The sequence below is a fragment of the Anguilla anguilla genome, chromosome 18, assembly GCF_013347855.1.
Source record: "Anguilla anguilla isolate fAngAng1 chromosome 18, fAngAng1.pri, whole genome shotgun sequence".
Classification (NCBI taxonomy): domain Eukaryota; kingdom Metazoa; phylum Chordata; class Actinopteri; order Anguilliformes; family Anguillidae; genus Anguilla; species Anguilla anguilla.
Genome location: NC_049218.1, coordinates 25,205,642 through 25,218,769, shown reverse-complemented (window position 1 = coordinate 25,218,769; position 13,128 = coordinate 25,205,642). Strand labels below are relative to the sequence as shown.

The 13,128-nt window shown below is 42.4% G+C and overlaps 1 protein-coding gene across 3 annotated transcripts in view; it reads left to right on the top strand.

The window, feature by feature from the left end:
* Positions 1 to 13,128, top strand: part of si:dkey-192p21.6 (uncharacterized protein LOC565246 homolog) — a 51,017-nt gene that overhangs the window by 5,341 nt on the left and 32,548 nt on the right. For all 3 annotated transcript variants that reach the window (XM_035400199.1, XM_035400200.1, XM_035400201.1), the window contains exons 4-6: positions 1,855 to 1,924; positions 2,333 to 2,402; positions 4,824 to 4,900. In XM_035400199.1, coding sequence (XP_035256090.1) covers positions 1,855 to 1,924; positions 2,333 to 2,402; positions 4,824 to 4,900 — 217 coding nt within the window. The remainder of the gene's footprint in view (positions 1 to 1,854; positions 1,925 to 2,332; positions 2,403 to 4,823; positions 4,901 to 13,128) is intronic.

Below are 13,128 nucleotides of genomic sequence, written 5' to 3'. Positions count from 1 at the left end.
AATCGAATCAGACGCAGGCGGCGTCTCCACCGCCCCACAGCCGTGCCAAAGCCTGGCTGACGGGCGTCCCCGGGGGAGGCCCGAATATCGACCAGATTAGCGGGTTTTGTCCCGAAAACAGCTAAAATAAAAGCTTTCTGTTTGTTTTGCTGCAGGGGCGGGGACTGCGGGAGATACATTAAGGGGCCGTGGGGAATCGGAGGTAATGGCCGGCTCGCTGAGAGCAGATTTCCCATAATGTGGCCGTACTTAAAGCTCCGCAGATTATGCCACGGGTCAGCCTTTTAGGACCATTACTCCAGACCTGTCCGTTCTGCGGGGCTGAGCCCGCCAGAGTGTGAGGAGTGCTCACGCGCTCCACTGTGATTGGCTGTGAGGAACAGGGGTCTGTTATGTGATTGGGGCGAGGGTGCAGTTTGTAGTGTTATTTGGAGATGGTCCGCAATGTTGATAGGGCGACGGGTGGATCTGAAACAGGATTGGTTGAGGCTACTGGTTGATGGTCATTACTGGAGGAATTCCCTTCTGTGAGGTATGCTCTGGTACATTGCATACATAAACATGTTACCCATGTAAAACAAGCAATATATTCCATAAACTCAGCTGCCAACTTGGGCACTTTTCCCAGTGAATTCTGGGAATCATATGCAGCTCTGGTTGGTTAATGAAGCAAACTAGCCACGGGAAAGAAAAGTATTGAAACACCTGGATGTGTGAAAAGCTTACTACTTGATGAAAGATTGACCAACTGCTGTTGGCTGAAATAATGTAAGAACTCATAATAATCCAAACAGAACACCTTTGTATTTTTTTTGTATGTTTTTGAATAATAAAGCACCGACCCCATTTCTCTGTGTAACAGCCCAGTCTTCCTGAAATGGCCCAGATGCAGTAAATAAAATGGTTTAATGGTACAGGTGCGCAGGTGCATGCTGTCTCCATGGTGAAGCCTTTGCGCTCACCCTCACTGTGTTTTCCCTCATAATCTATCACACCGACGCACGCATGTACGAACAGCCATTATTGCTTTAAAACCCATTTGCTCCGTTTGTGATCTTTGCTGTGCTTCCCTGACTCCAGTCCTGGCTCTCTCTGGACACGGTTGATCAGTGCTTCATGACTAATTATTTTAGCACTGATATTTAAGTTCTGAAACATAAACTGCTTGATGAAACATTGCAAAGATATTCAGGATAATTTTTGCATGGCCTTCTAGTTTGGGTATTCCAGTCTGGGTATCACTTCGGATTTTATGACACACATGGTATAAAAACAGATTTTTATTCACATTTTTAAAGCTCCCATGACCAGTTGTAACTGTCCCGTTGATGCAACAACCTTCATACATTTTGTTGTGTGACCTGCGCCCTGCAAGTGGTGAATTCCCCAGTCAAAGATCCCCACAAGTGTCAGCATGCTGAGAAACTCAGACGGACAGAGGTCATGCAGTACTGAGATAGCTCACTGTTTCCCAGCATGCACTGCCCGTTGTGTGATACAAAAGCTCCAGAGTGAAGAGGAAAAGAAGAGGGGACACATCACGCAAACTCAATTTTGGGTCCCTGTCACATTCACTGTCTGTCCTCGAACGCGGTCGACCTTGGTCTGCAAGTGGTCGGCCAACAAAAACACAGTTCCTCTAACCTCCGATTAATTCAGCTGCTGAGCATATCTGTGTAGTGGGAAGCAGACTTTGAAAACGAGAAGTTCTCTTAATCGATTCGCTGTACTCAATACGCGACGAACGCGTTTTGGGAGGGGGGTACCTCTTTCATTTGTACAGCTGTGTTTACTTTGGCTGAAAAGGGCGTTTAATTTTTAATGAAACGTTTCCTCTTCCTGTCCCAATGGCAGCCCTTCTGGCCGCAGCGGTTGTCCTGTTCCTATTGGCTGTCCTCTATGTCTCTACGCCCTATCTCTACAGGCAAGTTTGGCATTCTGCTCTACATCACCGACACATACCGGGTAAAGAGCTGGTTTGGGTGCGAGACACACAACTTCAGACACAAGGGCATAATATAACTAGGGATGGGGAAAAAGTGGGGGTAAAAAATGTGTGTGTGTATGTGTGTGTGTGCAAGCATGCGCATGCATGTGTGTGTGTGTGTGTGTCAACATGGAATACAGTACATTTTTCAAAATGTGGATGCATCATCTGCTTAAATCATGAAAATACAGCTCTGTGCCTAGGAAAGGTAATGAAACATAATTATTAAACTGGATTGGTTTCCAAGTGATTCATCATAGGACTGAAAACAAGTTATTACGATGCTGCATGAGCTCTAGCCAGACTTATCCGATTAATAACTATTAATCGTATATTTCAATGCAGATGGCTGAAGAAATCGAAATGCATCAGCCTCCTGTGTTGCAGAAGAGCAGGAGAGTCTTCACTGGACTGTGTAAGTACTCATTTTATACAGCTGAAAATGAGCAACACCAATAAATTAACTGAACAAACGTAGCCATGGCTAGAGAGGATGCATTTAGCCATTAAGGTGCATTATTGCAAATTAAAATGCAGAGGGTCTAAGCTTATAGCGAGGACTGTTTTCCTGTGAAAATGAATCCCTCCGAATGCGGACGTTCTTTTGCTGATGGCCTTTCTGCTTCTCTTACTGCACATTCCTGTTAAGTCAGCTGACTGGTTTGTGAAACCTGGTTGGCCACAAATTTCAGAGGTGGCCACCGTGTTAGTGTTTGACCACCTGACCCTCCATTCCCTCCAGTTCTACAGTACATGCTGCAGTATATGCTTCACGTTATGTGAATGACCTCTGACCTCCAATGAACTCATTACGGCACATTTTTTGTTCATGCCACATCTCCCTTCATGAACAAGTACACATTCTCCCTGTGTATTCGTCATGAATGGTGTATAATGTACAACAGTGTACAATGTGCATAATGTAAACATTCATTTAGGTTACAAAAACTGTCTGTGTATCATATGACATCTAGTCACTTTGAAATAACGTTGAAATGTGGAGCAGGATTTTGCAACTTAACAAATTTAAGATTTATGTTTGAATCATTGTTCCCTCCCACTTTAAATGTCCATGCCAACTAATTTCCATACCATTACACAAACTGTGTGCTTTAACAATTTGTCATAGCAGGCACAAGTTGCCCTTTTATGTCGATCAATACTTACTAGAGTATGATTATATTTGTAATCTTAATACTTAATATGACATGCAACCAGATAGGAAACTATTACCTATAACTCATGGCAATATCATGTGGAGTGATTATATTTCTAATATTTTTTGATTTTCAAAATAAAGTACTTTAAAATACAATGGAGTGCTACTGTGATATGCAAACATGCACACAAACACACGGTCTGACATACATATGTATTATCGTGAAAAGCAAAATAATGCAATTTTTTTGCAATAATGTAATTCTGCATTTGTTGAAACATTTGTTTGCCATATAGTATACCCTGTAGATCTTTATATGTTGAATACTAGTTTTTATTCAGGTAAGGTTTGAATACTAAATGTATTTGTCTAAAACTAATCTAGTGGCGTATTATTCACAGGTAAAGTCGTATGGATGTTTTTGTTGCTATCGGTGTTGTTGTTGTTAACTTAAGGGTGATTGGGCCACGAGCAGCCATCTCCCTGTCGTTTCCATTAAAGCGGCGATTTGTGATAAATATGAATAGCTGTTCCCTCTGTTCTGTGGCGAAGGAGAAGGCGCCTGTCTCCCATATGGTCCCATCGTGGCAGGCAGATCCATCACGCGAAATTAGGACTGTCCTCTTCCTGTTCTGGAGAGGAAATTCAATCTGCGAAGGCCCACAGGTCTTCCTCATAAGGTCTCACAAGCAGGGACTGTGCATCCTTGTCCGGACCAAAACTGGCCGAGAATCAACCTTCTTATTTTCTCGTTTTCAAATTCACCCAAAAGAATGCATGGTATATGCTTTAGAGGAAGCATACATAACAACGTGTTTTATTTTCTCAAGGAGGAATTGTGTCCACAGGAAAATCTAAATCCTTGAACTGTATACATTAAACAAAGACATACATTTTTTTCTTCTTAAAAAAAGGAGACAATTTTGACGTGACCCCTTATGTCTTCTAGAAGAAAGAATGTATTCATAACCGGGGGGGGGAAAAAAAAGCTCTGAAATGTGTAAACAGAGCCTCGAGGCAGCAGCCAATAATTGTGGCTTTGTTTAAAACCGTAATGTCATTTGGGTTAGTGGAGCGCTCTCCCTCTCCATCTCTCTCTCTCCCTCTCCATCTCTCTCTCTCCCTCTCTCCCTCTCTCCCTCTTGATCTCTCTCTCGCCCCCTCTCTCTCTCAGTTCTCAACCCTTTGTGTTACTGTATGTCCAAAGCACATTCTTTCCATCATTTCAGTCACGACCTCACATCATGGTTTTCAACCTTGAAAAATTACACTGTGATCTATTACTGAGAAGCCTGACAGGTATTCATTATTCAAACCCAAAACATCTGACTGTTTATATGCCACTAGTCACGATTTCGATGGTCATATCCATAGCTAACTTGCCAAATTCTTTTTGTTGGCATCTAACATGAACACTAACTGAAACTGAGAGAGGTTTTTAAGATGATATCAATAACGTGTGGTTACACTGATATAAATTCACATTCTCAATATTAAGGATTTCTGCTGCCTGTTGACAAATGTTTATTTTATTTCACTTAAGCTTGTATATGTGACAAACATGCAAGAGCAAGTAAAATTAAGTGTGAGTATAAAATTTAATTCAATTGCCAATGAAGGATTTTAATGCCGTTTTCTTTTCAAAATGAACTTTTCTTCCTTTCGGTTTGAACTTAGGATGCAAGCTGCAGCAGGGATGTTGAACAGATGAAACCTGCATCTTCACGGCTGAGGTCTTTGGACACATTCAGAGGGTAAGTGCTGCACTGCACCGTCGAAAACAAGTTAGTCAAATTGCAAGTTACAAGTGCTGAGGCATCGAAACATTAAGACTGTTCCTCTCTGACAATCAGGACCCTCCCACAGAAGACACATCTGCAAGGTGCTCCAATAGAAACTCATTAGTGTATCAGGAGGGGCTGTCTCAGCTATGAGAAGCTCTCAGTTGTTAGCATAACATGAACAGACACCTTGTTACTTCGTGAACCCTCAGTATGATGCCAGTGGCTCACTGTTGTTAGCATAGCGCCACTGTTTCCCAGTCAGTAGCATTGTATGAGTGGCTTGTATTTGTTAGCTTAGTGTGAGCGGCTCGCATCTCTGTGAGACAAGCAGGTGCCTCAGAACTCAGTGTGCTGTTAAAACACAGGTGGCTTCCTAATGTTAAATTTCTCTTCTTCTAAAAGTTTACCTTCAAAAATTGGTGCACATGATGTAAATGAAGTCAATTTGTAATGAACGATCCTCAAAAGATTTTGCTGTAATGGATCAAAATAGACCGTTGGACAGAGCTGGCAGCCACATCACATCAAGTAACCCTCGGGGTCAGCATGGTGTGAGACGTGATCTATACCATGTAAATATATAATGTGAGTCTTGTTCAGAATTGTGATACAGCTTTACTGTTTCACTGCAGTTTGTGGAGAATGTACGCACAGACCTGCAATGGAATAAAAAAAGTCAGTTCCGGCAACATGAACGGAGACGCAGAGGGCTGATGCGTTTTAAGTGATCACTTAGATCACTTCCTTTGTGCTGAATCGCTACTTTCGACGCAGAAATTTTTTCGGACCGGATTTGTAAATTGCCTCCGCGGTGGCCGCATGCGGGCTAATTGATTTTTCGCATTAAATTATCGGCGTGCGAGAGATGGGGGCGACGCGCTGCTGACAGCGCGGATGATGAATGCTGATGGGGGGGTCACTGTCTGGTTACGCGCTCGTTAGAGCCCGCCGTTATCCGCCGATCGCTCGGGGCAGCGCTTCGAATATCTCCCTCCCTCTCTGATTTGGAACAATGGATTCCTGTTGAACAGGAGAGTTGTGATTTAATCTCGCGTCCCTGGCGACACTTAATTGTGGCTTCGGGGGGGTGGGGTGGGGAGGGGGGGAGGGGGCTGGGGAGGCTGGGCTCCTTCTCTCCAGCACAGGAAGCAAGCGCGCGCTTGACCTCCCGTTCGCTCTGGTAATTGATGCAATAAAACCAACTATTTATCAGAATGCATTTGGAGGGCAATAAATCTGGTCTTTGAGGCAAAATATGGAGCGGGAGATAAGACAAGAGAGCAGAGGGTATTGCGCAGGTCTCTGTCCGTTTGGACGTCAGCATGGAAAATATATAGTGAGTGACACCGCGGGCTTGCTTTCTGCTCGGGGTTTCATATGACATGCATGTCCTCGCTGCTTTAAAAATTGTTTGCAAACTATGCAGTTGAGAGACACTGAGACTGTTTCAACATCGGGTTGCAATCTGCGTCCAACACCAGATTATGTATACAATAGTATCCCATCTTTGCAAACCTGATTATGTCATATATTTTCATGCTTTATGTCCATGCCTTCTAACTCTGACATTTTTATCTTTAAAGGGGCATTCCCCCAAAATCTAAAATTTGATATGCTATTCCTCTCCTTACAGATATGTAAGAAGGAAGTTCAGTCCTGCACTTGTCATTTCTGTGAATTTGAGCTGGAATTATGCTCGAATTACAGCTAATAACAGCTAATTAATACACTTTAATGTTCAAACTAGGTTTTGGCTATTGCAGCCAACTATGAATTAGAAAAATCTAAATTCCCCATGAAAATACTTTGGAAATTTGATAAATGTAGCATTTTGTCTCAATTTTTCATCACTCTATTTTCCCCAAATTATTTTTCCTGATGCAGTACTTGAATGCGAGGTACACGTGCTCCTCTCTCTCCTCTGTAAATCTCGCTCTGCACGTAGTCACGGTAACTGGTTTCAGGCTCCTTTGCGAAAACGTCTACCTGCTGCAGGCTGTGTTCAGCATCGCCGTCAGCCAATGAAAGGCAACAAGTCTTGGTTGCCACTTCAGCTGAGTCAGATCTCTCTGCTGCTTGTCTGAGTAACGGGCTTTAGCTGCCTTGTAGACAGATGCACCCGGAGTGTGGTCCCCAAACCACGAGGCACTGGCACCAGGCCACCAGTAGGGTTCGGTAATCCTTGTATGAGACCAAACCGTATGGACTGACTGGCAAAAAACAAGAGAAAATAAACTGTTCTTCCCTTGCCACCATTGTAGTACAGGCCTCAGGGTGCTGAGTAAGGAGGCTCCAGTCCCCTTTGGTCTTTGACCATTTGTTAGTATCAGGGGGGCTGGGCGATGGTGTGCCTCTGTTGCTCCTCTTTAGCCAGAAATGGGGCTTCTTGCTATCTCCTGACGCATGGCAGGTCTTCAGCACCACGGACAGCAGCATCCTCTCCTGCATGCATGCACAGCTGAGACTGATCCTCACAGAAATGCACAGCTGATATTGATTGGTAATGTTCATTTTATTATAATAATAATAATAATAAAAATAATAATAATAATACTAATAATAATAATAGCACATTTTATTTATATAAGACCTTACAAGCATAGAACACAAAGTGCTTTCCAAAGTAGACAAAAATGAATTTTAAAATTACAACACAAAGGCCAATGCTATTTGTTCTCGGTCTCTTTGGTTTGGTCAGTCCCCAAATATACTGAAATGTCAAACAGCTGTTCCTTTTATATGCTTAGTATACAAGCTACACCCAGCACCTCAGCCTCCATCTTTGACTGTTCACATGCAGACCAATGTGTGCACTCAGTCCTAAAAACATTCAGTTTGATTTTACGCATTGAATATTCTGAGGGGTCCTTTCACGTGTTTCCCTAATTGTAGTAAACGATGATAGATGACCTGAACGTCCATTATTAATTAATTAAACTGTTTGTCTCAAATGAATTATTATCTCAGAGTCATTGACTAAGTAGCACCACTGGAGCAGGTGCGGGTAGTTATAAAGCACCCCGCCCCCCCCCCCCCCCCCCCCCCCCCTCAGTGAAACACCATTAAGTCCCTGAGGGGCAGTAGGGAGGCCATTAAAACACCCCCCAGAAGAGAATTTGGGAGAAGGGGCCCCCCAAAGGTTTTTAAGATCATGACTTAAAACCAATTCCTTTTAAACGCAGCTGCGGCTGGTACCGTGCCCTTCAGTGTACTGAGAGTCGGACAGTGAAAGGAGTGATACATTTTAAATGTACTGTACCGAAAGGTGAACTATATAAACCAGTGGATCACTATGAGAAGGCAAACATAACTTTATGTTGTGTCCCAAATCTCAAAGTCAAACTGAAGCTTAACTTCGCACGGTTTTTCTTTACCCCTGAATAATGCAACTAAAATATGTGTCATTGTCTGACACCAGTTCACCGATTTACAGTTTGGTTAAACAATGAACTTTGCCCAGTCTCAGCCATCATGCTAATTTCCCATTGACTTTCCAGTGGCCATTAAACCATAAATGTGTCAGCTCACGTCAAATTGAAAACCCTGATGCTAGCCTATCAGGTAGCTAAAGAGACAGCTCTGCTCTGTCTTCATTCTGCTGCCTCTGGGTGCCTGGCCTCTCCCCCTGTGTGTATGCACTTCCAGGTCAAGACCCTCAAATGGTGGAATGAGCTTCCCACAACAGTAAGGACAGCAGAAACCCTGCCCATCTTCCAACACGTCTTCAGATGGCTTCCCTGACTCCCTTTAGATATTTTCTTTCTTTCTTTCTTTCTTTCTTTCTTTCTTTGCGGGATCGATAAAGCAGTGTAAAGACATACGTTTAGCAGTAGTGGTTTTATTACCACTCAAACTGTAGTTTGCTAGTTTAACATTACACTGTTTGATTATAAATAGGCCTTGGTGTGACGTCTTGGTGATATCACTCTGGGTTGGATTGAGGGGGGGGGGGGTTATGACCTTTCTGAAGGTAGGACATAAACAGAAACATAAACAGGTAATATGACTCCACCCGCCTCAATTAGTGTCCATGAGCAATGTTGCACCTGGCAGTGCTCGCATCGCGGGTACGACATCACAAGTCTAACACTGTCCCAGCCTGTCGCTTTTATTTATTAAAATATCGTAAACAAGCAAAAGTTCATCTGAAAACCGGCCCATAAGTTGTCTGGCTTCCGTGTGAGTGAGTTTGAGTTGACAGCAGTAATTTTCCTCCCAGTGAAACTGAAAGCTTCTTTCTGACACCGCATATATCACGCAAGAGTTTGTTTGCATTTTAATTTTTTAAAAAGGATTTTGTTTTTAATCACGGAGCATCTGGATGTCTGCGTCCAGCTCTCTCGTATATCTATAATTTCACCTGCCAGGACTGGTGTAAGTTCGCTGGTTTCAAAAATGGGGTCTTTGGTTTTTTTAACCGCTGCAATTTTAAAGTAAAATGTTAATTTATGTAAAAAAAAACAAAAAAAACAAATGTATGTAAAAATGGAGGTTATGCAAGTCATTCTGAATTGAATTTATTGTAAGCAGTTTAATATAATAAAATTAAAACGTGAAAAAAAAAACTGATCAAACAAATGAAACATTAGATGGGTAGGAATGGCCTGCTCAGCAGAGTCTGTTCTGGAGAAATAAGCAACAAGAGCCAAGCTTCCCCTTCCAGTCATTTGATATAAAAATCAATGTGAAAAATGTATTATAAATAACCATATGTCATCTTTGCTCATAAACTTCCACATAACCTGCTATATTAATTAGAGCATTATTTAATCAACCGCTTCCATTTAATAAATCATCTTAAGTATGACTTATTACTTATGAATTAATTTTTTTACGCTTTTCTACTTTCGGCCTGGCATTCACAATAACTCACGGCACTAAACCAAGCAGTAAACACAATTAAAATAATGTATCTTCTCCGTAACTTCAAAAAATAAAATAAAAACTTTTATTGAATAATTGTACATAGTTATCCAAACCAGATTGCAACAATATGGCCAACATGCTGTTTTGATCGTGTGAAAAAATGGTGTGTCTTTCATAATATTAAATTTTTTATTATTTTCCCTTTAATAATGAATCTCTCAGGTCTCCAGGCTTGCTGTGTTGTATTACGCAAATACCTTTGTTGTACAATATAACTTCCTGTATGAAAGACAGTTCAGTTGTGTTGAATTATCCCACGGAATATACATTATGTCCTAAATCACCTGGAAATAGTTTTTGCTGTGGGTTTATGTTTAAGCCAAGGGGTTGAATCTCAACATGTTTTCACAGCACATTCCCCACAAGGGTTTTCTTTTTTTTAAATTTTTTACAGAGTTCATGTTTTTGACAGCACAGTAGATTTAATTTCTCAACCTCAAAATGGACGCATTATTGATGCACCTTTCAAAGGGCGATCATGGAATATTCATTCAAATTTTAATGTTGCCCTAATTGTTCTGCAATACCTCTATTTCTGTCTCTTAGGAAAGATAGGTTAATCCAGACCTTTCACAAGGCCAAGGAAGGGTTTAAATATCTGTAATTTAGTCTGCACAGGATAGTGCTCCCAGAGATGAACTGAGACAGACACTGAAAGGTTTTAATTAAAAAGATTGGCAATAAGTTGGTATATTGCAATAATTTGCAAAGGGCCTCATCTGGAAAATGACTTAACCTTTGTCTTTGTTGCTATGGAGACTAATGGGTGCATTTGGAGAGGTCTGGATGAGTGTGTGTGTATGTGTGTGAGTGTGTGTGTGTGAGTGTGTGTGTGTGTGTGTGCATGCGTGTGTGTACGTGGTTTTTCGTGTAATAGCTCTTTTGAAATGATAGCGCGCGATTAAAATCTTGTATCAGCAGGTTAGGGCTAAGAGGAGCTGTAATGGTCTGGCTTAATTGAATTTGGTGGAGAAAACAGGAAAACTGGGAACAGATACGGCCTTTATCCCAGAAACACTTCTGGAGACCTTTCATTTTTTATTTTGGTTCATAAATCCCCTGTCCTATTATTCTATTCCGCGTTCTAGAAATTCCAGCCATAACACGGCGGAGATAACGTTTTTTTTCAGACCAGCGACGGACGCCACCGTTAGCCAGCAGACATCCATACAGGCATTCCCGCGGTGGATGCAGTTGTCTTTGACATTCCCGCGGTGGATGTGTTCAGCGTAACGCGGACGTGTTGGAAGCCATCTTTCACAGGATTTCAGGTTTTTCCCCGCAACGGTTGTTTGTTCCGTGCGGAAGTGCATCACCTCCCCCCTGTGCTAGCACTAACTTGCGCTCGCGTGATAAATTATGCCCCAGCTCCCTTACTCAGCAGTTTGGCCTAAGCGCGTTCAAAGGACAGCCTCTCATTTCCTGAGTGATTCAAAGGGCTGTTATTGCATTGGCCAGAGCTGCGTTATCATTTCCTATGTGACAAAATATATGACCCCCCCCGACCCACACCCACACCCCCACCCCAGCCCCCCACTAGATTTATAAATGTAACGTGTTTGTGTTAATAGCTAAAGACTGAAAACTGACCTGTTTTGTTGCGGATTCATTGGGTTATTAAGGGCCAATGTTAAGATTTTTTTGCCGTTTTAAACACTTGAACCCTCTTTTTGGTGTTGCTGTATTAGAGTAAGATCCTAACCGCAGTTCACCAACGCTTTCTACTCGGGTAATGCTGTATCCTGGTTTTCACACTGTCATAACATCTGTGAAAATTGTACTTTGTGCTGCGTGTGCAAAGCCAATGTTATTATAAACATTTCAAACGAAGGTTTACTCCAGCAATAGTACTATGGGTATTTAAGTTGGAATCAGAAGGGTGTATGTACAACACAGGGCATAGCTGCTAACCCAAACTATTTGAGGGAATATGTGTAAATGAATAAAATGTGCTGTGCCTTATACCTACTGTTTTAGAATACCTGATAAAGCGAATAAACGCAACGACATTCGCCAACAGCGGGAGAACATTATTGCATGGCTCTGTTTACTTTATTCTCTTTTCTTTTTTCTTTCTTTTTTTTTTCTTGTGACAGTCTCCTAGGTTAAATATCCCTGTAAGCAGTAAGGCTTACCCTCACTCACTCTCTGAAGCCTTTGTATTGATCCTGTGGAGTAATGGAGCACTTTGGAAGTGTTGCATAATCATTCCCAGATCTTTTTCTAACGTCTGAGCCTCACGGACATTAAAGGATTACGTAGTCCATTTGAATATGGCCGACATGCACAGAGGGCAGCCGTCACCTTCAAAGCGTGTCTCTGTCTGTGCACACATGCCTCCACGCACCCATATATAGGCTTTTTTTGTACAGGCTCGGTGCTGGACAAGCATTTCTTCATCTGCCCCAATATCAGCTGAAGAGCAGCATTAAGTGACTTCTTCTCTGCTTCTATACAGATCAGACAGTATAAACAATCCCTGAACATTGATGGTGGTTCTTTGGCGGGTCATTAACAGGCATTAGCGTGTACGATCCTTTAACAGAATTACAGTTTCCTCGGTTCAGGGTTCTGTGGGTAACTGCTGCGTTAGTTTCTCCTGGCAGTACGGAAGTCCCCACAGCCAATCGCTTGTGACCAATGAGAGACAAACCCTGCATGTGAACAGTGCTAGTTCTCCTGTAGTACTGTGTGGACTGTGGAGAGTAACGAGTGCACACTTTTAAACTGGAGTGCTCTGGTGTACAGGTGTGGGTGGTGTGGCAGTACCTTCAGAGGCACAATTGGTGAAAAAGTAAAATGGGGGGGGGGGGCTGGGTTGTTTAAAAATACCTCAAAATCATGTTACTATAAGCTCACATTCCATGTAGTTGAGTCACATTCTACAACTCTTTCAGAATTACCTTTCACAACTAGGGAGTCAGGAAGTGGTGACATGGTTTTGAACTCTGACTGGACCTGAACCCCCCTCCCACACACACATACACACTAACACACACACGCATACACACACACAGACACTCTACACACTACACACACACACACACACACACACACACACTCTACATACTACACACACACACACACACAGACGCACACACACAGAATCAAACTGAAATAAAGTGGCCGGGTAATGGCGATTATGGGGTGGGAGTGGAGGTTCAGAGCACAAAGCTAGCAGTATATCAACAAGAATAAACAGGAGAACGGTGGACTGGGGGGCCGTAGTAATGGGCTGTAATATGGATTTAATTGCATTTCAGGAATGAATG